This window comes from Ambystoma mexicanum, chromosome 4q (assembly GCF_040938575.1).
Source record: "Ambystoma mexicanum isolate Mex_15411 chromosome 4q, UKY_AmexF1_1, whole genome shotgun sequence".
Classification (NCBI taxonomy): domain Eukaryota; kingdom Metazoa; phylum Chordata; class Amphibia; order Caudata; family Ambystomatidae; genus Ambystoma; species Ambystoma mexicanum.
In genome coordinates, this window is record NC_090928.1 from 592,741,812 (window position 1) to 592,767,074 (window position 25,263).

At 45.7% G+C, this 25,263-nt stretch overlaps 1 protein-coding gene across 2 annotated transcripts in view; it reads left to right on the forward strand.

Moving 5' to 3' along the window:
- The window catches only part of IFNGR1 (interferon gamma receptor 1), a 385,004-nt gene that overhangs the window by 257,202 nt on the left and 102,539 nt on the right, over window positions 1-25,263 (forward strand). For both annotated transcript variants that reach the window (XM_069608140.1, XM_069608141.1), the window contains one exon: window positions 13,309-13,481. In XM_069608140.1, coding sequence (XP_069464241.1) covers window positions 13,309-13,481 — 173 coding nt within the window. The remainder of the gene's footprint in view (window positions 1-13,308; window positions 13,482-25,263) is intronic.

Below are 25,263 nucleotides of genomic sequence, written 5' to 3' on the forward strand. Positions count from 1 at the left end.
TTCACCTGCCAAGCCATTACAGAAGGGGAAAGACCATATGCAACCAGCCTAGCCAGGTAATTACACTTAGCAGGACTGCTTTATCAGAAATGTGCAGTTAAAAAACAGTCATACCAAACTGAGGAATGACCAGACTGGCTGCACCAAAATGCCTCTCTAGCCACTAATACCACATATCATGCTTGCTTAGTCTGGACATAGACAACCATTATGATTTATCGCACAATCCTGCCCCCCCACACATCCCCTCTGCCTCCCACGCCCTACCCCAACCTCCAAAATCAGCTCCTTTGCGCAGAATTACCTTCCCGTCCCTCTTGCTTGTCCCAGAGCTTATGTATAAAACTCCTTGCCTCATAGTTAAGTACTGAGATGAGGAAGAGTGGGACTAGAAGTAATACAGATTACAGATAGCCAAGTCAGGCATTACCTCTATGTACATCTACCTCATCCCAGTACTTGTGTATGAGGCAAATTGCCTCATACACACAAGTACTGCCTCATACACAAGTATAGGGACGAGGAAGAATAGGGCTAGGAGTAATGACGATTACCAGTAAGTAATCAAGGCATTCAACACAAGCAGGTGGCGTAACACCATTGAGTTGACTGGGCTTCAGCACTCCCAACACCACCCCCCCTGCAATTTTGGGCTATGTTGGCTCAACCTGGCTGATCTTCAGAGCAGTTGCCGGACAGAACAGGACATAGATGTTAAACGGCACCTGGGTTTCGCTGTTAACAAGGGGCCAGCAATTACTAGCATAAAGCAATTCACTGTTAGTACCTGCATTCAAATGCTACATTTTTTAGGCAATTTAAATCTTGATGTGGGTTTAGTACTTGCATGCCAGTGGAGTGATTGGAAGGGTAGAGGCGGAACAGGAGACCAATCATTCTCACAGCAGTCCATAAGTGGGTGCTTTCAGACTTAAAGGAGAGAGTTAACTGCTTTTAACATTGAAGCGGCACTAGAATAGTCTAATTAAAATGTGTAAAGAAGTTAGATGCACCCACACAAATAAGTTTGCCCCTCCTCCACGCCCGTAAAGTTAGCGCCTATCCCAACATTTGAATGATTAGCCCCCGACATGAAAGTTTTGTTGCACCCCTGAACACAAGCACACACAACATTCACCATATACACACACACACACGCACACCCAGCCATCCATACATTTAAGTGTGCACCCTTTCACCGTAGATACACACACACACGCGCACACCCAGCCACCCATACATTTCTGTGCACCCTTTCACCATACACTCACACGTCATAGGGTTGAGCAGAGCCCTATTACTTCAAAAACAAACCATTTCTTTTGGAAGTCACTCTGGCGTCATAAATACATTATTTCCATTAAGGACCGAACCATAATGGATATACTTTCTTTATGAAGGGAGAGTGATTTCAAAAATAAACTATTTCTTTTTTAAGTCATAGGGCTCCCCCACCCCATGACATGGAGGCCTTCAGCCTGGGGTCTTCCATGTCATGGGGTGGGAGAGCCCTCAGACTTCAAAAAGAAAGTTTCTTTTTGTAGTCACTCTGCCTTCATAAAGAAATTATTTCTGTTACAGAAATAGTTTCTTTATGAATACAGAGTGAATTCAAAATGAAAGATTAAAAAAATGTAAATATTTGTTTGCATTTTTTTTCTCCAAGTGGGGCCTACTCCCAGGACATGTGCTAGCAGGGCCCCCCACTCCGCAGAGGGTGCGGGCCCCCCATTACACCAGTGACCAGGGATAGACATGACATCATACACACACACAGTGCTGTGCAGAGACACAGTGCATTGCACTGTGCATGACACACCAAACACATATTCTGGGGGATTAAATGCCATTACATCCCCCCCACTTAAAATTGTGGGGGGGGATTTGTCCCCTCTATCCCCCCCCATGTCCTACGCCCATGGGTGATGGGAAAATATCAATATGCATTGACCAAATGGCAGGATGTTCCATGCATTTTTAGGGAATTCTATAGCTTAGTGCCACCTCACAGGATGCATAATTGCAATCTTTCTTCTCCACAATCCACTTGCTAACATTGTCGGCAAATGCACAACTCTGCTTAGATACCACTATAGAACAGACAGACGTTGTGTGTGCTGTGACTAATATGGCGATTCGTCCCCTGTCCCCAAGTGGGAGCCACCCTCTTGGGAACTAGGGAGATGAGCCTGGTAAGCATAACACCCCCTAGTGGACAGGGCAAGTGGGGGTCATTTCCCCCCCCCCACTTTAGAGGACAAGAGGTCTGTAGAAATGGATGTGAATAATCCCCCCTATGATTAAAACCCTAGTATTTCTGTTGGCTAAATGGGCACTCATCCATATGATGACTGGAAACATCCTATCAGAATGGCTGGTGTGGTTTCTGCCCTCCTTTATTCACCCGGTTCATCAGGAACAAGAACACTCTGGTAGGACCCACCCCCTGGCCGGAGGAAGGATAAACTCCAATCACTGTTGGAGCAGCAGGAGACAGACCGCGCAGCGGAGCTGGAAATAGGAGAAGCCCTCCCCCTGGGTGGTGTGGCAGAGCATACACGCGGTGTGGAGACGTGATCGACCTGGCAGAGCCCACGTGGTACCACTCAGCCAAAAGGAGCAGCGAGCAGCCGCCCCACACCAGAGACCCACAGCAATACAGTGGGAAAGAAGGGCAGCTCCCCCCTGACGGGGAGTGCTAGGAGAGCGACTGAGAAGCGCTGTGGCCTGGACCTCCTAGATTCTCCTGAGGAGCACTGCAGCTAGGCTAAAGGTACGCAGTTGCCCCGGGTAAGCAGGAGTGGGGACCCAGACTTGATAAAAAACCCTAAGTGGGGGTAATAAACAGGACCCTATGGCAGGGTAACATGAATGAAACCTCGAGGTGGGGGGGAAGGAAACCGGGCCGCAAGGCGTGCAGAGAGAAGTGAAACTCTAAAGTAGGGTGAAATATATAAGACCCCAAGGCGGCTGAGATACTTGGGGTGATCCCCTTTTCTTTGGCTCCTGGGTGATCGGAGTCCTTTCTTGTATGGACTTCTTGCAACTATGTGAAAGAGACGTTTAGCCTACCAGCTTAGACTATGGACCAGGACTGAGGAGCCCTCTTATGAAAGACACAAGGGTGGGGGACAGAAACCGACCACCATTCACTTGATTGGGCCATCGGGCCTTATTGTATTTTTTGTTGTAGTTATATGCTTTCTTTTATAGTGGTAAGGACAGATTCATGTTGGAGTAGGATTCTAGACAGGGGCATTTCTTGGTTTTGTAGAAACATCTTGACGAGCACCTGTTCTTTGAGTTTCCTTTATAGAACGGGGCAAAGATTCTTAGCTTTAGGGAAAGGTTGGGTTATGTTAGGGAAAGGTTGGGTTATGTGAGTGTGAATAAAGGAAAGTCCCATAAAAATGCCACTGGGTCCTTCTCCTGGTTCTGATCTACCACACTGCATTGCAAAATATGTACCTTAATGTCTCTGGGACCGGAAGGTTCACATTGGAGTTGTGACGAATTTGGACAATTCGTCCCTTCTCCCTGCAGGGGATCCACCACCTTTTGTAGCTAGGGAGGTGAACCAGCTACGCAATAACCTCCCTAGGAGCCTCGGCAAGTGGCACCTCACTGGGAGGGACTCCCCTCTTGGGGATAAGTACTCCCATTCTAGTGCAGAACTCCCTGTCCAAACCACCTTCTCTGCATATACGGATGTGGAGAAGACATCAATATCTCCTGTAACGACTATATTCCGCAAAGATCCTTCTTCACCTCTGTTGGCTACAGGTAACGCTGAACACAGCCCACAGCCTGAATGCCATTGTCCATGAAGGACACTGTTCTGTTTATTCCTGCGACGTGCATAAGAGGAGAACAGATTGTAAATGGAGGAGAGACTCCTACAGAGGTAGAACGGCTACAAAGAGACGAGCCTCCGCAGCATTGATGTCCTAGAGGGGGAAGAGCCACGCTTGGCCACGGAGCCAGTGGCAGCGAAAAGGGAGAGCGAAACACTGGCTGAACGCCTGAAAGTTGGCATTCTACCCGACCAAGGAGCCGAAGTCGGAGAAGAGATGGAAACACACCCGTCTCGTCTGGTGGTGCAATCACGAAGGAGCTGGGGTGGGCTGGTAGGCTGGTAACAGATGCTAAAACCATATTTTATGAAGGAGCCTGGGTCCCTGAGCTCTGCACAAGTTGTACCCTCGCTACCGAGACAAGTAGCCAGAGGGAAAGCTGACGAGGTTATAGGAGCCTGAGAAATAACAATTGCGAGAGTACCGCTGAGAGTACGAACACATTGAGAGAAGGCTACGAAGGTCGACTAGGTTACGGGAGCGCAAACACCCTACGAAAGGGGGATCAAGAGGGAAACGAACATTGTGAACAACGGCTGGGAAAGCTGGGTTATGGGAGCTTGAGAAAACACTGTATGAATACCCTATTTAAGGGGAAAAGAAAGAGACATGAGCACTTTGAATTAGGGCTCAGAAAGCCACAGCAGTCATAAAGGTCTGACAAACCTGGGTGGACAGCTGCCCTATGTGAATGAAAAACAAACTGACTGAGGATTATAGGCCTTTGGAAGCATCCCAACGCCTCAAAGGTGAAAGTCTTTATTTCCAAGCAATTTTCGAGGAATGGAAATGTTCACATCAAGAGACAATTTTCTTTACTAAAAAGAGATTGAAACCTGTAACTTGATACATAGACTGAAGAAAATCCTACTGTGAAAAAGCAACTGAGAACAAGTCGAGAATAAGCTGGGCCAGGCAGAAGCCCTTCTGAGGCTATTGTACATCCTTTTCAGTTAGATGTTTTTTTTTTAAAGTGGTAGGGCAAGTTAGTTGGATAAGATTCTAACTGAAGAACTTTATTTTGGACATTAACTGGCACCTTTTAGCTTTTTGTATTGCTAGGTAGGGAACATGCCTACCTAGCAATGTAATGGGGCTAGTTGGGCGTTTTTGTTTTATTTTAATAAAAGCTCATTGAATATGACCCTAATCTTCCAAGTCCTCCTTCTTGTTCACCACAGAGTTCTTTAGTACCTTTGAAAATATCCCCTCACCCTTGACCACATGTTTATTCAATTAAATTGCCAGGGGGAAAATCCAATGTCTATGGACAAGCTTTGGCTACTCTAATTTTAGTTTTAAACCAGATCAATATCCAACAGATTGGGCAAACTACTAACCCATTGCTCTACTAAATGAGGATATGCTTCTGGTAAATGTTTTTATGCCACGTTTAGCTACCCTACTCATTTACAGGAATCAAGTGGGACTTATAAAGGAGCACTATGGGAGTGGTAATATGCAACAATTCTTGAATATTTTGCATCTAAATCATAGTTCGCCATTCTGGCTTGCAGCAGTGTGTGTTGATGCAGGGAAAGCATTCAACACGGTGGTGTGGGTGTATCTAAGGTATACCCTCAAATCTCTCACCTTTTGAGCAAGATTCCGAAGGGTTAGTTAACCGAGTAACCTTGAGGCCATTCGGGTTACAGAAGGGCGATTGCAAGGGTGTCCTTTCCCTCTTTTTCTCCTGTTTAGCACGTGAGTCACTATTTGACGTGCTGATAGCAGACAAGAAAATTAAAGGCGTAAAGAGGGGATATGTTGAATCTATAGTATTTGCCTTTGCAGATGATCTCCTTGACCACCTTTCCAAAGTAAACTCCCCCACTCTTCATGAGTTCTGGATCATTTCCTTACCTCAAAATAACAGGAACATGTCAGAGGGAAATGTTAACAGAATGGGTATGAGTTGTGCAAAGGAAAACTTCATATACTTAGGGTTTGAGGTTCCAGGGGACCCTAAGAACTTTATTGCACTTATATAGAGAGACACATTACTAGATTGAAGTAGGATGTGCAGTGGTGGTCTAAACTAAATTTTACATTGTTGACTAAAGTTGCCAGCATTAAAATGTTACTCTTTTGAAATGTCCTTTTTTTTTTTGTAAACCTATTTTATTGTTTTCATAGAAAGTACAAAAGTGAATATTCCCCAACTTTCCCAACCCACACCCCCCTCCCCCCCCACCACCCATCCCGTTCGGAAGAGAAGTCCATGATCAAATGTCCTCGGTGTCGATTAAGAAGTGAAGAAGTCTGTTATTTTTATATAGTGCGGGCACCACTGTGCCATATAATCTGATTAAAGATATTCTAGTACTCCTCCCCATTCTTTTGTGAAGGTGCCTTGTGTTCCTTGAATATTGTGGGTTATCTTTTCCATGGTCATTTGGGACCAGACCTTATATAGCCATGTGTATATCAATGGTGGATCTTTCTTCTTCCATCCCTGTGAGATCGTGGCCCAGGCCGCTATGACTAGGCCCATAAAACTCCTCCATTGCGCCTTAGTGAGTGTTTTGGCGTGCTGCCCTTTAAGTCCGCAGAGCCATAGTTTTTCTGGAAAATGTTCCGCTTCTGGATATATCTTCTTTAGTTCTGATATTACTTCTGTCCAGAAGCCTTTGACCTTTGGGCAGTCCCACCAAATGTGTCTCCATGTGCCTGCTTCTGTGCAGCCTCTCCAGCATTGGTTAGGAGCATGTGGGAACATGCTATGTACCCTCTCTGGGGTGTAATGCCATTGTGTAATAATTTCTGTCCACATTTCTCTGGTTTGGGCAGCTCGGGTTAGTTTGGGGATATCTGCCCATAGCGACTGCCACTGTTGTGGTGTGATGTCCTCTCCCAGAGTTTTTTCCCATTTTTTTATATATGCCCACTTTATGTCTTCCTCCTGTGTATTTATGAATTTGTAGAGTGGAGACTAGCTTTTTGTCTCCTGAGTTGGTAAGGAGAAACTTTTCAAAGGCGGTAAGTTCCCTCGTCGCGGCGTGTGTAATCTCGGGTGAGGATAGCCAGTGTCTGAGTTGTTCATATTTGTATCTATCCGCATTTGTGAGGTTCCATAGTGTTTTGCAGTTGGCGAAGGATCTCAGTTCTTGGTCTACGAACATTTCCCCAATTTTTCTACAACCTGCTTCCTCCCAGTTCTCGTATGCGCCTTGCTCTGTACCTGGTGGGAACTGCGGATTCCTGCAGATTGGAGTGAACGGGGCTGGAGCGGTGGTAATGTGCCCTTTCCGTGTCTGCTCGTCCCAGGCTTTCATTGTGGCCTTCATGATCTCGCTAATGCGCAGGTTCGGGTGCCTATGCTGTTTTGATTTCCACAATAAGTCCTCCAGTGGTGTTCTTGCGACCGCTCTGTCCTGGGTCACCCAGATCGTTCGCTGATTGTCTCCCAGCCATTCTTTCAGGATCCATAGCTGTGCTGCTTGGTAATAGTTCTTAAGTGTGGGACGTGAGAACTGATCTGGCTACTCTGGGGGGTTTTCTATTCCAAATAAAAGATGAGACTGATTTTGCCAGTGTCTTGAAGAAGGAATCAGGGATCACGATCGGGAGGGATTGGAAGTGATATAGCAGTTTCGGGAGGATGTTAATTTTAATCAATTGGATTCTTCCCCACCATGAGATATTTAGGGGGCACCACCATTCTAGCTCTTTTTGTATTCTTGCCAGGAGTTGGGGGTAGTTACTTTTGTATAGTGCCTCTACCTTCTGTGTGGGTGTTATACCCAGATATTTTATACCTTCCTCTGCAATTTTTAGGCCAAACTGCCCTGCTTCTCTATTCAGTGATTCCCTGCTCCCGGCTAGGAGTAAGATTTCTGACTTTTTTTTGTTTATTTTTAGACCCGATATATCCCCGAATGACTCAAGTAGGTGGAATGCCGCGGGGATGGACTGGGCTGGGCGTTCGAGTGCCAGTAACATGTCATCTGCGTAGGCTATTACCTTATGTTGTTTACCCGCCATCTCGATTCCCTTGATTTGGTCCGATTCTCTAATTTTGATTAATAGTGGTTCTAGGAACAGCGCGTATAGGAGCGGCGATAGAGGGCAGCCTTGTTTTGTTCCCCTAGAGATTCCCACCCTCTCCGTGACCACCCCATTTACCGCTATTCTAGCTGATGGGGAGGAGTAGTTGGCCTTAATCATGTTTATATATTGGGTCCCGAATCCCATATGTGCCATAATTTTGAAGAGCATTGACCATTCAACCCGGTCAAAGGCTTTTTCTGCATCTAAAGATAATAGGACTGCTGGGGTGCGGGTTATGTTAATTTTTTCTGTTAGATGGAGTAGCCTTCTTGTGTTGTCGTGCGTCTGCCTCCCTGGTATGAATCCCGATTGGTCCGGGTTTATTAGGGAGGGAAGCAGTGGGGATAGTCTGGCGGCCAGGATTTTTGTGTATATTTTTGCATCTAAATTGATCAGGGCGATCGGTCTGTATGAGCCTGTGAGGGTGGGGTCTTTCCCTTGTTTGTGGAATACCAGTATTTTAGCTTCGTTCATGGATGGAGTAATGTTCCCTCTATCTCTAAAGGTGTTTAGTAGTCTCGTGAGGAAGGGGGTGAGGAGGCCTTCATATTTTTTGTAGAATGGGGCAGTAAAGCCATCCGGGCCTGGCGCTTTGTTGAGAGGGAGATCTTTTATTGCTTTCTTCACTTCACTTTCCGTTATCTGGGCCTCAAGATCCGTTCTGGCCTTTTCTGGTATTTTTTGGAAGGGGATCGATGTCAGAAATCTGTTTTGGTCTGCCTCATCTGGGTGTTTAGTTTCATATAGGCCCTGGTAGAATTCCCTGAATGTGTCCCCTATGTCTTCGGTGCGCGTCAGCTGGTCTCCTTGTGTGTTTTTAATGCTCCGAATGGTCGTTGTTTTCCGCTTTGACGAGAGTAGCCGGGCTAAATAGCGGTCGGCCTTGTTAGCTTTTATATAATATCTCTGTTTGAGGTATAAGAGGGATCTCTGGGCTTTCTTACTACGGAGGAGGTCAAGTTGCCCCTCTGTGTGCTTAAGTGACCTCTTTAAGCTCCTGGTGGGGTTCGCCAGTAGTTCTCCCCGGATTTGGACAGCTTCTCTTCCAGTTCAGTTTCCCATTGTTGTGATTGTTTATCTCTCGCTGCTTTGAGGGCTATTAGGTGGCCCCTGATTACCGCCTTGAATGCCTCCCACACCGTACTCAGGGCTATCTCCCCTGTATCGTTATTTTCAGAAAATTCTGTGATCTTGTCCCTAATGGATTCTCCCATCACTGGGTCTGACAGTATCTCCTGAGGAAGTTGCCACCTCCAAATTCCTTTCTCTTTCTTTGGGGTCGACAGGTCCATCCAAAGGGGTGCATGGTCTGACAGAGAGATGGGTCCCAGTTCCATGTTTCGAATTTTACCCAGGTTCCCCACTGACACCCAGAAGTAGTCAATTCTTGACATCGTGTTGTGGACGTGTGAGTAATATGTGTATCCCTTGGTTTGACCCTTGTGTTCTCTCCATGCATCGCACAATGCCATACCCTCCATCCGTCGTTTAAGTCGATCCGACGGGGCGCCTTGGTGGTGGGGCCCACCCGTGCTCCTGTCAATCTGAGGATGCCAGGCCATATTAAAGTCCCCCCTATGATTATTTCACCTTTTGCGTACTCCTCCAGCCTCCCCATCGTGTCTCTCAGGAAGCCGTCTTGGCCCGTGTTAGGGGCGTATACTGAGGCCAGTGTCAGTGTGGCGTTGTGGAGTTTGATATTGGCAAAGGCGAACCGGCCTTCTTTGTCGGATAGTTTGTCAATCAGGCTTGCTTCCAGACTCTCCTTAATTGCAATCATCACCCCCGCTCTCTTCTCCGCTGCGTTGGATTGTGCCATTATTTCGTAGCCTCTGAGGCGGATTTTCCCCCTATCCTGTAATTTGATATGTGTCTCTTGGAGCAGTAGCACTTCAGCCTTTTCCTTCCTTAACATGTTCTCCACTTTTTTCCGTTTCACGGGAGAGTTCAGACCCCTTACGTTTAAGGTTACGTATCTTATCTTCCCCATTTCATGTGTCCTTCCTGGGTGCTTCATTCGCCCGAGTTGACCATTCCCCTCTCTCTTCCGGAACGGAAACGTCCCACCCACCCCTCCCCCCCAAACTGTAAGAATGTCCCCAACCTTTAACTGTAGTCCAACTTGTGCTCCTGAGGAGGGCCCGGGTACCTAAGGTAGCTCTGGCGTTCCGCCTATCGCTCCCTGCCATCTGTAGGCTCGAGGCGAACCATGCGGGGAGTCCTAAACCCCTCGTCATCCCTTAGCCTTGATGTAAGTCGTTCCGGTACCACACCGGGCCTAATGATTCTGCTCAGTCCGGGTTCCATCATCGGGTGCTGTTCCGCATTGAGTGTTCAGCCGCTGGGCACCGAGTATCTTGAGCTGTGGATTCACGTCCGTTCGGTTGTGTTATTTGACGCTTCGTTTCCCCTTCCTTGCCGTTTCCTTTTCTGGCGGACCCTTTCCCATCCCCCTGGTCTGCTCTGCCGTTCCCCCCTTTTATTTACGTGTTTGGTCGATGGTTCATCTATCGGGATGTCCATGATGCTAAGCCCCTCTTCCATGGTGGTCACCCTCCTTTGCTGGCCCTCCCAGTCGAACAGTAGACCGAAAGGGAATGTCCATTTGTATTTTATCTCTCTCTTGACCAGTTCTCGGGTGAGTGGGGTCATTTCTCTTCTTTTCTGGAGTGTTGTGGCAGATAGGTCTTGAAACAGCTGAATTTCCACCCCGTTCATCCTGATTTGTTCTAGTTGCCTCGCTCTCCGTAGTTTGAGTTCTTTTAGCCTGTAGGAGGATATAGCTGCCAACACGTCTCTGGGTCTCTCCCCTGGTGCTCCAGTGCGCTTTGGGCCCACTCTATGGATGCGGTCAATCCCCACTGCGTCTGAGTCTTGTGCTTCTATGATATCTCTGAAGACCTCCTGCACCGCTTTCCGTAGATCCCTGTCCGTGACCGATTCTGGCATATTTTTAATGCGAATGTTCGATCTGCGGGACCTATTTTCTAGGTCCTCGCACTGTATTTCCAGGTTGTGGGTCAAGCGGAAGAGGTGTTCTTGGGTTTCGCTGTTTTGCAGTGCCTCCTCTTCTGCGTTCTGCAGTATTTTTTCCAGGGTATCTGTCCTTTCTTCCAGGTTCGCAATGTCGTGTTTAACATCATGGATAGCCTGCTGCATGTCGTGTTTGATTGCAGCAAATTGGTCCAGGATCGTCGACACGAGCTTGTCTTGTAATTCTTTAAACCAGGAGTGCATATCTTCTTTTGTTGGGGGTAGGTCGCTGGAGGTGATATGGACCGCTTCCGTCGCAGGCAACGACGGCATGGCCTCCGGGGGCCTACTTCTTGTCGATACCGGGGTCTCCACCGCCCACATCTGTACCAGGTTGGAGTCCTGCTTAGCGGATTGCTGGTTCTGTTGGGATCCCCCTCCCTTCACTTTAGCTCTAGACATAGTACCGGCAATTTGTCCGTGACTGTCCCTCTCTCTTCGATGGCTGCGCGGCGTTAGCCTGAGTGGTGACCCAAGGAAGGGCCTTCTGCGTGCGTCAAGTTGTGCCGATGGTGATTCGGGGGGGGGATTTACTCTCCCTTTTGCGCTGCGCGGTCAGGGTATCCCACGGTTCCTAGCGCTCTCGGGGTCCGCCCGGCGCTGCGCAGGGGGGGAGATCTGGCAGTTGGGGGGAGCTCAACTTCCAGTCCACTGGGCCGGAGGACTATTGCTGGCGCCCCTCAGCTCTGGGCATCGGGTTGAGTTCGTTTGCTGCTCCCCCGCTTCCTCCGTGCGCTCGCAGGTGTCTGGTGGCGTCGATTCTACTGTGTCGGGGTTTACTCCAGCCCGGGCCGTCCGTGTCACCAGTCTCCTCTGTGCTGCACGGCAAACGGCCGCTCTCCGTTCCTTCGTTGCGCTCCGGCCCTGCCCTGGGCCGCGTCGGACGGATCGCTGGCGCGGTGGGGGGAGGGATGGGTTCCTCTCCGTGGCGTCTCTGGAAGACGGGGGTCGGGGAGACTTCTTCCGTGTGCGTCCTGTGTCTATGGACGATATTCGGTGCCGGGTATAGGATCAGCCACCCTCCGGAATGTTGCTAATTACGGTGCTGCTGAAAGGCCCGGCGGGAGCGAGTCTCACTCACGTCTCGCTGCACCGGCGGCCATCTTGGAATCCCTTGAAATGTCCTTTTATATATGTTGACCATATCCAGAAGTCATTTGCAGACTTGCTTTGCAGTTGAGGTAGAACCCCAAGAAGGTGTGGTGTGTGTGCCCAAGAGACCCGTTGAACCACAGCGATGTGGCTTCCCAGATATTAGGCACTACAATTAAGCATTTGTTAAAAGCCCCTCCATGTTGGGCTTTCACCTCCAGTAGCCTTCTCCCAAATTGGTTACATGTAGACTGTGCAGCTGTCCAGCCTGCTACTTTAAAATCTCGATCTACTGAGAATAGTCTGCAAACAACTAAGAACTCCCACTCGGCTCCCCGCTCCCCCCTCCCCCAACTATTCAAGTACCGCTAAAGACGTGGCCACAGTTTATATCTCTTATAAAAGAATTGCCTGCTTCATGGTTCAGTGTCCATCTGGAGAAAACCTGTTATGTCGGATAACAATGTTTTTTGTTGGGAGAGATGGAGAAACTGGTATTTTATTTACTGACAAATGGCTGAAATGCTGGGTCTCCTTCGAGAAATTGAAATTTATATAGAAGTTGTAGGAACGATGCAGTCGACAAATTAACCACCTGGAAGGAATCCTTCACTGCTCTCCAATTATAGTTGCCATGTATGTTACCACACTCACTGCACCCCCCCCCCCCCAATGTCCCCAAAAAATACTCTTGACACTAAGGTTCAGTGCAGTGTCTGCGTCTACCTGGTGCAGATGAATTGGCCCTCTCCTGACATTTTACATTTACTCATTAAAGTATAAGGGGAAGTGGAAGAATAAACTGGTTGCAGATATTAGTGACTAATATGCCATATGCCAAAATACTGTGATCATGCAAGTGTATCTTGCCCCTGGGTTCGTCCAACAGTCATGATCTTTCATCGAGTTTGCACAACGTGCACAACGTTGGGCTTTTGGATGCAAATATTTGTTGGTCATGCGAAGAGGTACTGGAATCTCCCCTTCTACAATCATTGATGACCATAATACTAGGGGAACAGGCGTTCTCATATTTCCTTCCAACAAAGACCGTATGCAAGGCATCCATTTCTGGTACTCTATGCATGTTTTACAAACACTACTACATGATTGCTGCCTCCTGAATGCAGTTCCACTAGTTAGCCCTGCTGAAGAACTCTGTGGACGGTGGACGTGAACTATCTACCACTGTTTAATCAATCTCATGCTTTTATCAATTAATTGGGAATTTAACATGTGGTACTTCTTCATTCATAACCATATTGTATTCCTATTGTAGAGATGCAAAAACATCCATTGTTGAGACATGCAGGAATATTTCCGAACACTTTTGCGATCTTTCCCAACATGTCCAGAATCCAAAGGATTATTACTCGGGCAGAGTTAAGGCCATAGTGGGAGAAGAGGAGTCTGCCTTTGTGCAATCTCCAAAGTTTTACCTATCAGAAAATGGTAAGTAGGTAATATTATGAATGTTATTTGTATTGCTGTATTTGTTTCTCACATTATTCACTTTATCTTGCATTTGTCTGTTTAAGCTTCTTAACAAGTTGAAAATGGGCCCTGTTTGTGACTAATACTGGAGATTCAGTGTAGAAGGTTTTGGGAGTGCATGTACTACTAAAATTGTTTCTGTTCATAGAGACTGTATTTTGGAGACTGTTCTGCGCTCTTTATCCATCTCTAAACCCTAATTTGGTATTCTCTGCCATCGTGTGCTTGTGCTGTCTTGTAATCTGCCCTCTTGTTTCTCTGTCTTTCACATTGGTTGGGGACCTTTATATCATTTTATGGTCTTTAAGTTTTGTGTAAACATACTATGTTTCTTACTCTATATTAGTGTTTATCAACCAACAATGTGTACATATCATGCTCACCTATCCACTGCACTGTAATGCTAGCCGAATCTTATTCTTGCGTTGCATGTCATATTTCAAAGGGAGGCCCTGTTTAACTTTTTCCCACAAAGTCATTTCGTAGCTTTCAGAACTAACTAAAAAATTACACAAACACAATTTTGACACTCATCCTGGAATTCATAGCAAATTCTAAGTGCGGAAAAATCTGCCAACCCCACCTTAATCCAGAAAGACAGGCCCTCTTCCTCCATTTTGGGCATATAATGTATTTCATTTAAAAAACAAACCAGGCTGGGAAATTAATGCACATAAGGGGCACACACAGGGGGTTTACAATTAGGGTACGGGGGCAGCAGAGGTAGTGGGAGTGGTGAGCTGCAGAGGGGGGATATAGGGTGGAGCGATTAGTGATTGGAAGGATATTATTTGGAGAGTATACGATGGAGGAGCCCAAGTCTGGACAGACTCTCCCTAGCTCTGGAAGGGCAGCTTCTACAATTGAGTAACTGCTGCAAACCGCCATTTGCCATGGTTCACGCTTTAGCTCTTGAGCAGAGCTTTGCAAGGAGATCTGGCAGAGATGGGTATCTGCAATGTGGGAGTGCCCTTCTTGTGCAACCTGAATTCCCTTCTTTCATGCTCTGCATGCTTTGCTTGGCTTTCCAGCAAGCGATGCACACCCTTCTATGCCATGTGATGGTGGACCCATTTTTGTGGGACACTTAGCAGAATCCACACTCCACCTTCTATATTTCCTGCTCCTTTCTCTCATCGACCTTCTCGTGAAGAACACCCTGCAGGGTTTGTCTCATTCTGAGACCAAAATTGTGAGGTGTCAGGTGTGAGCTGGTGTAGGAATGGTCTGTGACTGTTTGCACTTTCTGAGGTAGGTTTGAGGTTTGTGGGCAACACTGGTAGAATTCAGGGAAAATGATCAGAGATTCTGGCACTGCCCTGCTCACCTGACAAATGAGGTTTGTTGCAAGATGGGCAAAAATTCCAGTAAGCTCACTTAGCACAGAACCTGAGCAAGTTGGATAGGTTTGAAAAAAGCACTCCGCCTGACAACCAATAATACAAGACGGGTGAAATTAGCACCTGGGGTTTTCATCTCTCAGGAAGTGTTTTGCTGTATGTGGTGTCCTGATTCTGTGTGCCCCTCCTCGATCTGCACATCGAGGTCTCCACTGGCAGCTCCCTGCACTAATACTCTCAAAGTCTCAGCACACAATACACATACCAAGTAAGCCACTCGCACATCACAATTGAGTGCACCTTCCAAAAGATATCAAACATCAGAACACTTCACTTCTACAAGCCAATGTACATACTGCAGCCCCGCCAATGCATCCTAGTACTAAGGGTACACTAAGCTCCACTCTGTATGCAAATCCCTTTATGTTCTCGATACAGACACATAGAAATGGACCAGCGCACAAGGCTATGGGCCTGTGCACACCAATGGAACAGCAATACCTTCTAGCATTTTCCCACTCTTCTCACTAACCTAACCCATCAACACCCACTCTCAGATTCGCCAGAGCACCTCGAGGCCATGTAAGGATTGCGGAATAAATTACTGTGAGATAACCCAAAGATTCGAATTGCAGACCCAGTGCTGTTCACCAGTGCCTGCCCATAAACACTTGGGTAACGCAAGAAGAAGCAGACTGAGCCAAGTCTGAGTATGTTAACAAACAAACCTTTTCACAGAAGGGAGACTTCTAGCACAAAGCACAGATCGTGTCCAAGGAGCACAGCTAGACCTGTTTGAAGTGGTGGCGCCACGCCATCAAAACATTAACTACTTACTTCACCAAGGAACCCTGGTAGAAGGCAAACACTCCAACAACTGTGGGCAGACATTATGCTTGATAATAATTGAAATTGTTAGTGTGGAGTTCTACCAAACAATAAAGAACCCACAAAGAGTATCAAAGTTTGAACATTTACAAGAAAATGTCAAAGCAATTTTGAAAAGGGGATCTATAGACATAATGCCAGGATTTTAAATTGGACAAGATATTTATCCCATGCACTTCCTTGTTCCCAAAAAAGATTATATACTGAGATGCTTTTGGCAAACGGATTGTTAAAGACTCAAATGTTTAAAATGACATTACTTGAGGACGTAATTCCATTGATGCAGCTGGAGACTTCAAAGTCACTACTCATCTCAGGAAATCATACTTTCCTGGATCGGTTTCCAAAATATTTGCACCGTAACGAACTGCGCCACTCCAGGGTGAGACGGCAGGTGGGGAAGAGAGCACAGAAGATCCCAGTATGCTGCAGCATGCCAACGAACTCACCTCCCCAATGTCTGATCCCAGGGTATGTCAGCCAGCCACACACACACCCATTCCCAGTGCAGTTTACTTCAGGGTGCAACACACGTCAAGCGATAAGCGAATCAGAACAGCGACCTACAGGATCAGTGTTATCGTGTCTATCTACAGAACCTGTTCGGAGAATGGGTACTTCTGCTAGTCTGTTACAATATTCACTTTGACACTTCTGTCACACATTTCTTTTCAAACAGCCTTATAGAGTCTACTCTGGCTGCCTAGCTGTTAAGCTTCTACTGGGTCTACAAACTAAACAAGTGATCTGCTATTAAACACTGACGGACTTGATCTTATCCAAGCCCATCCACACAGATAAATGTTAAACACAGTTCTATTTTGTTGAGACCCTATTTCAAGATGGCAGGGGTTGTTTCCTGTATTTCTTTTAGTTTTTTGAGTTTGCAGTGTTTGGGTTTAAGAAGGTTCTCAGTTCCTGTCTCGGCTTTTAGACTCCCTTTTCCCGGATGCAGTATTCTGAACAAATAACTATTAATTTTGCTCTTGATCTTAAGACTTTCCTAGCAGACACTTTAACCACTATATATTTAGTCAATCCTGGGCTTTAAGACTCTCGTTTAGCAGGCAATCATTTGCATAATTGATAGCCCAGATTGTGCTGAGTTTTCAGGCTCTTTTCCACAACTTGCAGTATGTTAGGTAAATTGTAATTTCTTTTACTGTGGACTTTAACTTGCTTTCCTAGTGTTCAATATCTTAACCAAGTGAGATGGCTTCACTTTGGGCTTGTAAGACACTTTCCTCACCTCTGATAGTTAGATACCTGACTGTTTATTTTACCCTAGGTTTTTAGCCTCCCATACCCAGCATGTAGGATTTCAGCCAAATGACGATGGGGTTCACTCAGAGTTTTGAGACAAATCCCACTTTCAGCATGCTATATTTTAGACCAATGACAGTTCACTTTGCTCCTGGCTTTAACACTTTCCCAGTGTACAGTTTTTTAAATGGCAGTTCAACTCCCTATGGAACTTTACGACTATGGCAAAGTGCCCTGTCCGGAACAATTTTGATTGTTATTGCCCTGCAAGAATTTAAATCGAATCAGAAATCCCGGCCTTTCTACTGGATAATGTGTCAACTTGAGCACAAATAGTATGTTAACTTAAGTACAGAAGATCTCACCCACTTTTGTTTGCCATTACTGTTGCACAAATAAATGTTGCAAGCCATATATAAACATTTCATAGCAATATAATAGGCAGTGCAGCAAAGTTGAGAGGAATGATCTAAAATTCATAATAATTTCCCCCTTCCTTCAGCACTAAAGAATGGGCGCCCACTTAAGCAACAGATGTAGATTTATATCGCTAATTCTTTTCCAATAAAACCACTACAAGATACCATGACATGGAGGCAGAAAATATTCCCTCCTTAGTTTAGACCTTCTTCAAACCCTATGTGAATCTCAAGCTAAAAGGTTTTCTACTTGCTGTATGACTTCTGGCTCTTCAACCGTCAGCTGCCCAACGCAGGCAAAAAGGTACACGCTTTTCTGACCCTGGCACTGGCTGTGACTAATATTCGGAACAGTCATCAAGCTAAAGATCATGTGCCAACTTCATTGAAATTAATCCAACAAAGTAAAAGCCACAACCTCATCCCATAGATAATGTTAAAATCACAGGGTGGTGTTTGTTCTAAGAGTCAAAAGTATCCCAATTAGAGAAAAGGGGTCTGTCCCACGTGTTAGCTCCTGCACAGCCTTTCTAACGGACCGAGTTGTCAAAAGAAATCTGGTAAACCAAGAAAAAAAGGGAAAGTATAGAAGTGAAGGAAATTAGATGTCGGATGTTTTTTTATATTGGTGTAAGGTGTCCACAATTAAGCAAGGATGATTGTTAAAATATATAAGCCCAGTTTTTCTCTCAAACCCTTCAGTCATGAGGAGCAGCATTTTGTTCTCCATGCCAAATAACTTTATTCATGGCTCTTAACACCAATGTCTGCTACAGTCACTAAAAAAGAGCACAACTAAAAATTAAGTAAAGTGGCGCTGATGACTGATTATGCCCTGCCTCGCTGTTTCAGCCATTGTAAGAGTGTACAGCCTTCATCAGGACACTTACACAATACCTGTGGTCTGGTCCTTGGGAGTGTTTTTAAAGGTTATTAGTTGCCTTTGTTAGGGTTCATATGCTTATGAGCTCCAATTAATCCTGCCATTTCATAAAAGAACACAATGCCATAGGGAATGAAAACTGTATTCGCTAAGTGCAAACTACTAAGCCGCACTTCTTCTTGGAAAGCCCTGTTTATGGTGCTTCAAAATTTCAAGTGCTACGTGTCAGGAGACATGAAAAGGCAGCCATTGGCACCAGAGTCATACACAGGGGTTAAGTTCCCTTGTGCGTTAAAAGAGCAGTGTAAAAGTGCAATCAGAATATCTGTATGGATGTTGGATTGGTCTTACTGCTTCATGCACTGTTCAGAATCTGGTCCTATCAGTTCACACTATGTAGATCCATTATGACCAAGCATCTATGTTAACCTTGTAAGAAAGAAAACTGGAGTGTCGGATTAAGGCATCAGGGTTGCAAGGCAGTAAAAGCGCTGCCAGATTGGGACTCTAGTTTCTAGTTTTTCAGGAAACTCTTCTAGTTAAGGAAGTGCTGCTTAAGTGGACAGACTTATAGGAGCAGCAGACTTTTCATTTGTTCTGCAATTATCAGAATTTGCCCTTACACACAATTGTTTAATCTTGGAGAGGCATGGCTATGGGTATGACTTTTGCATCCAGCCTGGCCAATGTGTTCATGGACAATTAAGGACAGAATAAGATTTAAACCAACCAGATGCTTTCTTGGCACACAATACCTGCTGGCCACGCTACACCGAAGAAATGTTTTGCCATGAAACGGCACAAGGGAGGAGTTCCTACTTATTCTAGCAGTAGTTGAACCAACAAAAAGCATGGTCTTCAAGAAACCAATTACTGTAATTTGCTCTTACTCTTTGGTAGCTTTCACCTTAAATCTGTACACGCAAACCTTCCATATGTACAGTTTTTGCATTTGAAGGAGGAATTCTTCTACCCTACAGGTATTTGAAACCCAAGCGGAGGATCTGACCTCTCATTTCTTGGATAAAAGATACCTGCATAGAATGGTGAGAAAAGCAAATCAGAGCTTGTAATTCACTGTGAGTAAGCACGCTGGGAATTGATACACAACCAATGGCCACATAGAGATTGGCCTGTGCCTTGACCTATTTCCTACTTGAGAATCAAATCAAACATCAGTCTTGAGAAAAATGCATAATCTCAATGTGGGCAAGATAGATCCCTTAACCTATGTTCTGTATTTGCAGATTATGCACATATATGCCAGTGGACAACAAAATATATAACATTTCTCAGATAACTGGACACAACCCATGTGGTGGATGTCTTCCTGCAGTTACACCACACACATGGAAGAGCTTGATTTAGGTCTCTTAACTTAAGTGGGAACAGAGAACCTTCCAGAACTCCAACTTTTGTAACATCACTTGTCTCATTACATGTCCATGACAACTGAGATATGTTAGCTTGATGAAACCAGCCATGAAAAATAAATCCAAAAGTCAGTCATGTATTTGGAGTCTGCAAGTAAATACTCCATTGGTAGAGCAATGCAGAAATATGAACCACGGAGGAGAGGGCCTCTCTTGGACTGTAACTCAATAAGTAAAATGATATGCCAGGGTGGTAACATGGAGACCCTTCTGTTTAAGATAACACAAAGGTGGACTTTCTGGTTCAAATCTGATAATAGGGGCCTGAATGAGTGTGTGGAGTGGCAAAGATTAGCAATTCTGTAAGTAGCACCTTCTAAGCTCTGACATTGTCCACACATTTGACTACTCTGAATAGGCGGAGGTATATTTTGACAGGATCTTTTGACAGGGTATTTTACTCTCATGCTCTGGCTGCCTAGAGTATGAATTTCAAGGTTATCCTTTTTACTGGATGAGGACCACTGTGTTAAGGAGTTCAACCCAGTCCCCCTAAATGATTATCTCGGCATGGCTATGCCATACCGCTTTTTTAATTGTGGTACATGTGTATTATCAGTGACTCCATCTATGAATTGGAAAGACCAGAAACTCTGTGGCTGCATTGCATTGTCAAATTATTTTATTTTGTCTTCCCCTCCCATCTCTTCCTTCTCTCTATGAATCTGGCAACTGATTGGTAGCTGGACAGTGTGCCAGGGAAACCTACTGCTGGGGGATTTCATATACATTGCACTCACATGAACGCTTAACATGCCATTGACTGTGTATATGAGAGGTTTGCTAGGCTTCCCAAAGTCGAACTGCTGTTGCACTGATTTGGAAAACAAAAAACAGAATCCTCTTATTGAAGAAAACCTCTAGCATCTCCCATCCCATCCTTTGCTGTTCACCCCAGGAACCTGTTATGATACTGTAACGCTCACCTGATTCTCGCAGAGGCGCCGGTCTTGACTGGGCGACTACCGTATCTTCAAAGGTGATGTGTAGCACCCGGTTGGCTCTTTGGGCTGGACCTCTGTGCACTGTATGCCTGACGTGTAGAGTAAGATGTCTGCAGATAGAAAATATGGGGTTAATGAACTGGGGTTGTTGGGGTGTCCCTATCTCTTTCCTCTTCTCCTCTCCTGTAGACCCCAAAGGTTAACGCTCTCACCTTAGGTAAGTGAATGCCGAGCTCTCCATCTGCCTCGGGGCAGGGTGCTGTAGCCAGTTTCTTCACTGGATAGGTAGCGCAGGCCTCTTGACTTCAGAGGACTGCTGTCCGTCGTTTACTGCACGAACGGTAAGTTTCGAGTCATTCAAATGTCTTTTTAAAGTCTTTAGTAATGATGTCTCTTGTTTTGCAGGGTTCCGGCGATGGCGGATGACGGGCTGAAGTGAGTTGAAGATGGAGCCCGTGTGATGAATAGAAGCGCCTGGAAGCATGTGAGTAAGCGCTTGTTGCCTGCTTCACGATGCGCTCTAACTGTCTTTTTATTTTGCAGGTACGAGTTCGGAGCGGCTGCAGGGTGCCGGAATACCCACTGGATTAGATGTGGAAAGGAGTAATGGCACGTGAGTATTAAAGTTCCCCAATGTCTTTAAACGCACCTTGTTTTGTCTTTCAGATGCGGATGCAGCGCCGAAGGCCTCCGGAGCGTGCGAAGAGTTGGTAAGCTTTTGTCTTTCAGATGCCGGAATGCAGTATGAATACCTCCGGAGCGCACGAAGAGTAGGTAAGCCTTCGCCTTTCCGATGCCGGAATGCTAACCTGTTCTTTCTTGTCTTTATAGGTGTTGCTGAAGACTGGATTCAGGATGGTAAGCCTTTTTCCTTAGGCCCAGGACTGGATGCAGAAGACACGATGAGCGTCCTGCTGCAGAGGGTGCAGAATAACGCAAAGCAAGATTCATCCACCGGGTGTGGTTTAAATAGCCTCCTGTAGTGCTTAGGTGTCTCCTTCCACAGCCACGCCTAAGTAAGAAAAGAGTTCCTGGTAAGAAAAGAGTTCCTGCCTTCCAGAAGAGTTCCAGTGTTCTAAATCTAGGGAGTGGCTCCAGCCCCACCCAACAGGAAAAGTAGTTCCAAACAGAAGAGGATCAGAGGCTCAACTGGCAGGCAAGTAAGCAGCATGGTCTGCTGCAGGTAAGTCCACCCAAGCATTATGAGCCCGGCGCTTCCAGCGCTGGGACTGGGCATATTTATGAGCCTGGTGCCACTGGCGCCAGGACTGGGTCCAAAAGGTCCCAATTGGGACTGGTTGGCACTCGGAACCTGGGTTATGGATCTGCTTCCTAGGGAGTTGGGAAAACCCTGACCTTTTGGAAGCAGAGATCATGACAGATACCCAGAAATATTTCTGTATTTAAAGGAATGGTTCGCCCAAAATTTTTATTGCAAAAAAAGATGGGCAATATTAAAAAAAAAAACAATTGCCACTTTTTTTTTTAAGTCCCTATGTAAAATTTTGAGAAAATGAAGCTCAAAGGGAAGCACATGGGGGCATCGGAGGAGCCTGAGAAACTTGGAAAGAAAAACCACAGCGTTTTTGAAACACAACACAACCCAGGGGAGCACCGGAGACCCAAAGTGAAAGCCAAGGCAGCAGAAACACAACGCGGTTGTGTTTCCATGCCGCAGTGTTTCTGCCTAAAGCTGTTTTCCCATTTTGGGCTCTCGGGCTGCCCACGGGGAGCCCGAATGCCGCAAATTGGAAAGCAGCTTTAGGCAGAAACACAACGCGGTTGTGTTTGAAAAGGCTGCGGTTTTTCTTTCCGAGCCGGAGGAGCCTGAGAAACTTGGAAAGAAAATCCGCAGCGTTTTCAAACACAATAACGTTGTATTTATGTGTGCGGTAGCTTCAAAGGCTACCGCAAACATAAATACAACGTTTTTAAAGCTGTGGTTTTATTTCTAAGTTTTCCGGGCTCCTCCAGCCCGGAAAACTTAGAAAACAAAACACAGCTAGTGCTTATTTTCTCGAAATTGTTACATAGGGACTTAAAAAAAAAATGGCAATCGATTTAGGTCTTGCTGTGTGTTACCTGCAATGCGACCCTCTACTGTGATCTCCTGAGAGCAGTTGGGAAAATCTTTGCACTCTGACATTTTGCTATGAGAGGATAAATGAAGACTTCATTTGTGTCCATCTTTGTTGCCTCGGGCAACTTTCCTCATACCATGAACAGAGTAGTACCTGAGAAAAGGCACTTAAATCGATGTGGCCAATATCCACATCTAATATGCAAATTCACCTCACCCTCCTGTTTCTATCCTGATATTCTTTGAGAAAAAAAAATGTAATTCTTTATACCAAATGCCCTACCTATCATCTGTGTGTCATCAATCCATAAGGAACGCCAATGTCTTGATGGGCTAGCCCCTCTCCAGGGACATCAGCCTTTATGGCTTCATCCACGTAGTAGCAGTTTTCCTATCTTGTGTTTGGGATCTCCTCTTCCCACTAGGGGAGAAGGGAGCCTGAGGTCATCCTAAATAGTAATCTCCCAGCCAGGGTCTCTATTCACAGCATCACACAACTAAAAATGGTCCATTCCCTTTCATTGCCCTACACCTTTTCCCCCAGAAGGCCCTGTTGCACTTCCACAAGGCCTCACATTCTTGGTTCATCAACTGTCAGTTATGCAGTCCCCCAGAAACCGCCAATTTCTTTCAGCTTCCTTGGAGATGCTATGCTGCCACCTACTGCCAGACGCCTGCCAACGCAGTGCAGAGCCACCCAAATCAATAAACGGCCAGCAAGACATCACACCAGGAAATACTGCTCTGAAAGCGTAACTCCTTAGATCCCACACATATTTTCACCCACTTACTAGGGAAACCGCATTCTGAGCTTATCACATAACATGGAGATTACAAATTCGCCACATCAGTAACCATACCTAGAAATAGCTTAAAGTCTTTAAGCTGCAAAAGGTAACTTTAGGAAGGGATAGCATTTCTTTTTTGTTTAAGGGATCATACATTTTATTTATTTTGGCATTCGTAAAGCGCACCTAACTCTGGGGCATCTGGGCGCTGAAAAAGACAGTTACATACATATACATTACTGACATTATGTATGATACATCTTGGTTTGTTACATTCAGGTAGTGAATGCATGATTTGTGCATTTACAGTGGTATCATTGGATTACTATTACAGTGGTATAATTGGATTGGATACAAGTATTGAGCAGTCCTATACAGTAGGCTAGATGTAGAGGAGGATTGGAGGAGCTGAGCGCAAGGTGAGGGTGAGAGTGAGGCGGGTGGATGAGTCGGGTAGATTAGATGTCTTGTGCTAATGTGAAAAGATGGGTTTTCAAGTCTTTTCTGTCGGTCCAGAATGAGGTTTCTGATCCATGCACTGGTGGGCGAGCATTCCAGTGTTTGGCAGCTAGCACTGGGATGCTGTTACCTCCTGCTTTCTGGAGTTTTTGGGAATGGTGAGTAGGTGTGTGTAAGCGCTGCATGTCGGTCTATTGGGTTTCTTCAGGGGTATTTCGGGGCAGATTGCGAGATACATTTATGTGTTAAGGAGAGTGTTTTAAAAAGGATGCAGTCTAGTACTGGCAGCCAATGGACAGAGCGCCTGGTTTCGCTGATGCGATTACTCCTAGGGATATTCAGTGCCACTCTTAGTGCATTGTTTTGAATTAGCTGTAATTTCTTTAAATTGCGTTTGTTAGTCCCAATGTAGAGGGCATTGCAATAATCCAATCTGGATAGAATGAGTGCTCTAGCTATAGTGGTACAGCTGGTTGGGGAGAGAAAGTATCTACTTGCATTGATGAGCTTGACTATGTAGGCCACTGCCGAGGCTGCAGCGTTAACTTGTCTCGTCAGAGTGAGCGTGGAGTCAAGATGGATGCCATGTGTTTTGGCTTCCTTTGTAACTTTGATGTTAATGCCGTCTATCATGAATGAATTATGTGTCAAGGTTTTTTAATCGGGGTTGGGAGCCGATGAGGAGGAGCTCTGTCTGTTCATCGTTAAGGCAGAGGCCATGTTGGGCCATCCATGCCGGAATCGTTTGGTAAATTTGATTTAGTGAATTCGTATCATTGTCATAGGAGCCGTCAGGGGTATGAGGATTTGGGTTTCAGCATTATAGTTGTTGTAAGTGACTCCCAAGTCATCAAGGCCATCGTAGAGGGGTTTAGTGAATATATTTTATAGCATGGGCAAAGCACAGGAACCTTGTGGCACTCCGAAAGGGACTGCAGCTGGAGGTGCTGATGCAGAGGGGTGAATACTCTCGTAGTGCTGCTAGAGAGGAAGGATTGTGTCCAGAGTATGGCATTTGGGGAGAAGTGATCTGCTGTGGCTAGATGGTTGCAGAGTTTGCTGTGGTCCACTAAGTCAAAGGCCACAGATATGTCGAGTAGGAGGAGAAGTGCTAATTTGCCGTTATCTTTGATTTCATCCATTTGGATTTTTAGATCTAGCAAGGCTGTTTCGGTACCGTGTCCTGGCCAGAACCGTGATTGGCGAAGATCAAGAAGGTTATTGGTTTCAAGGTGTTTCTGGA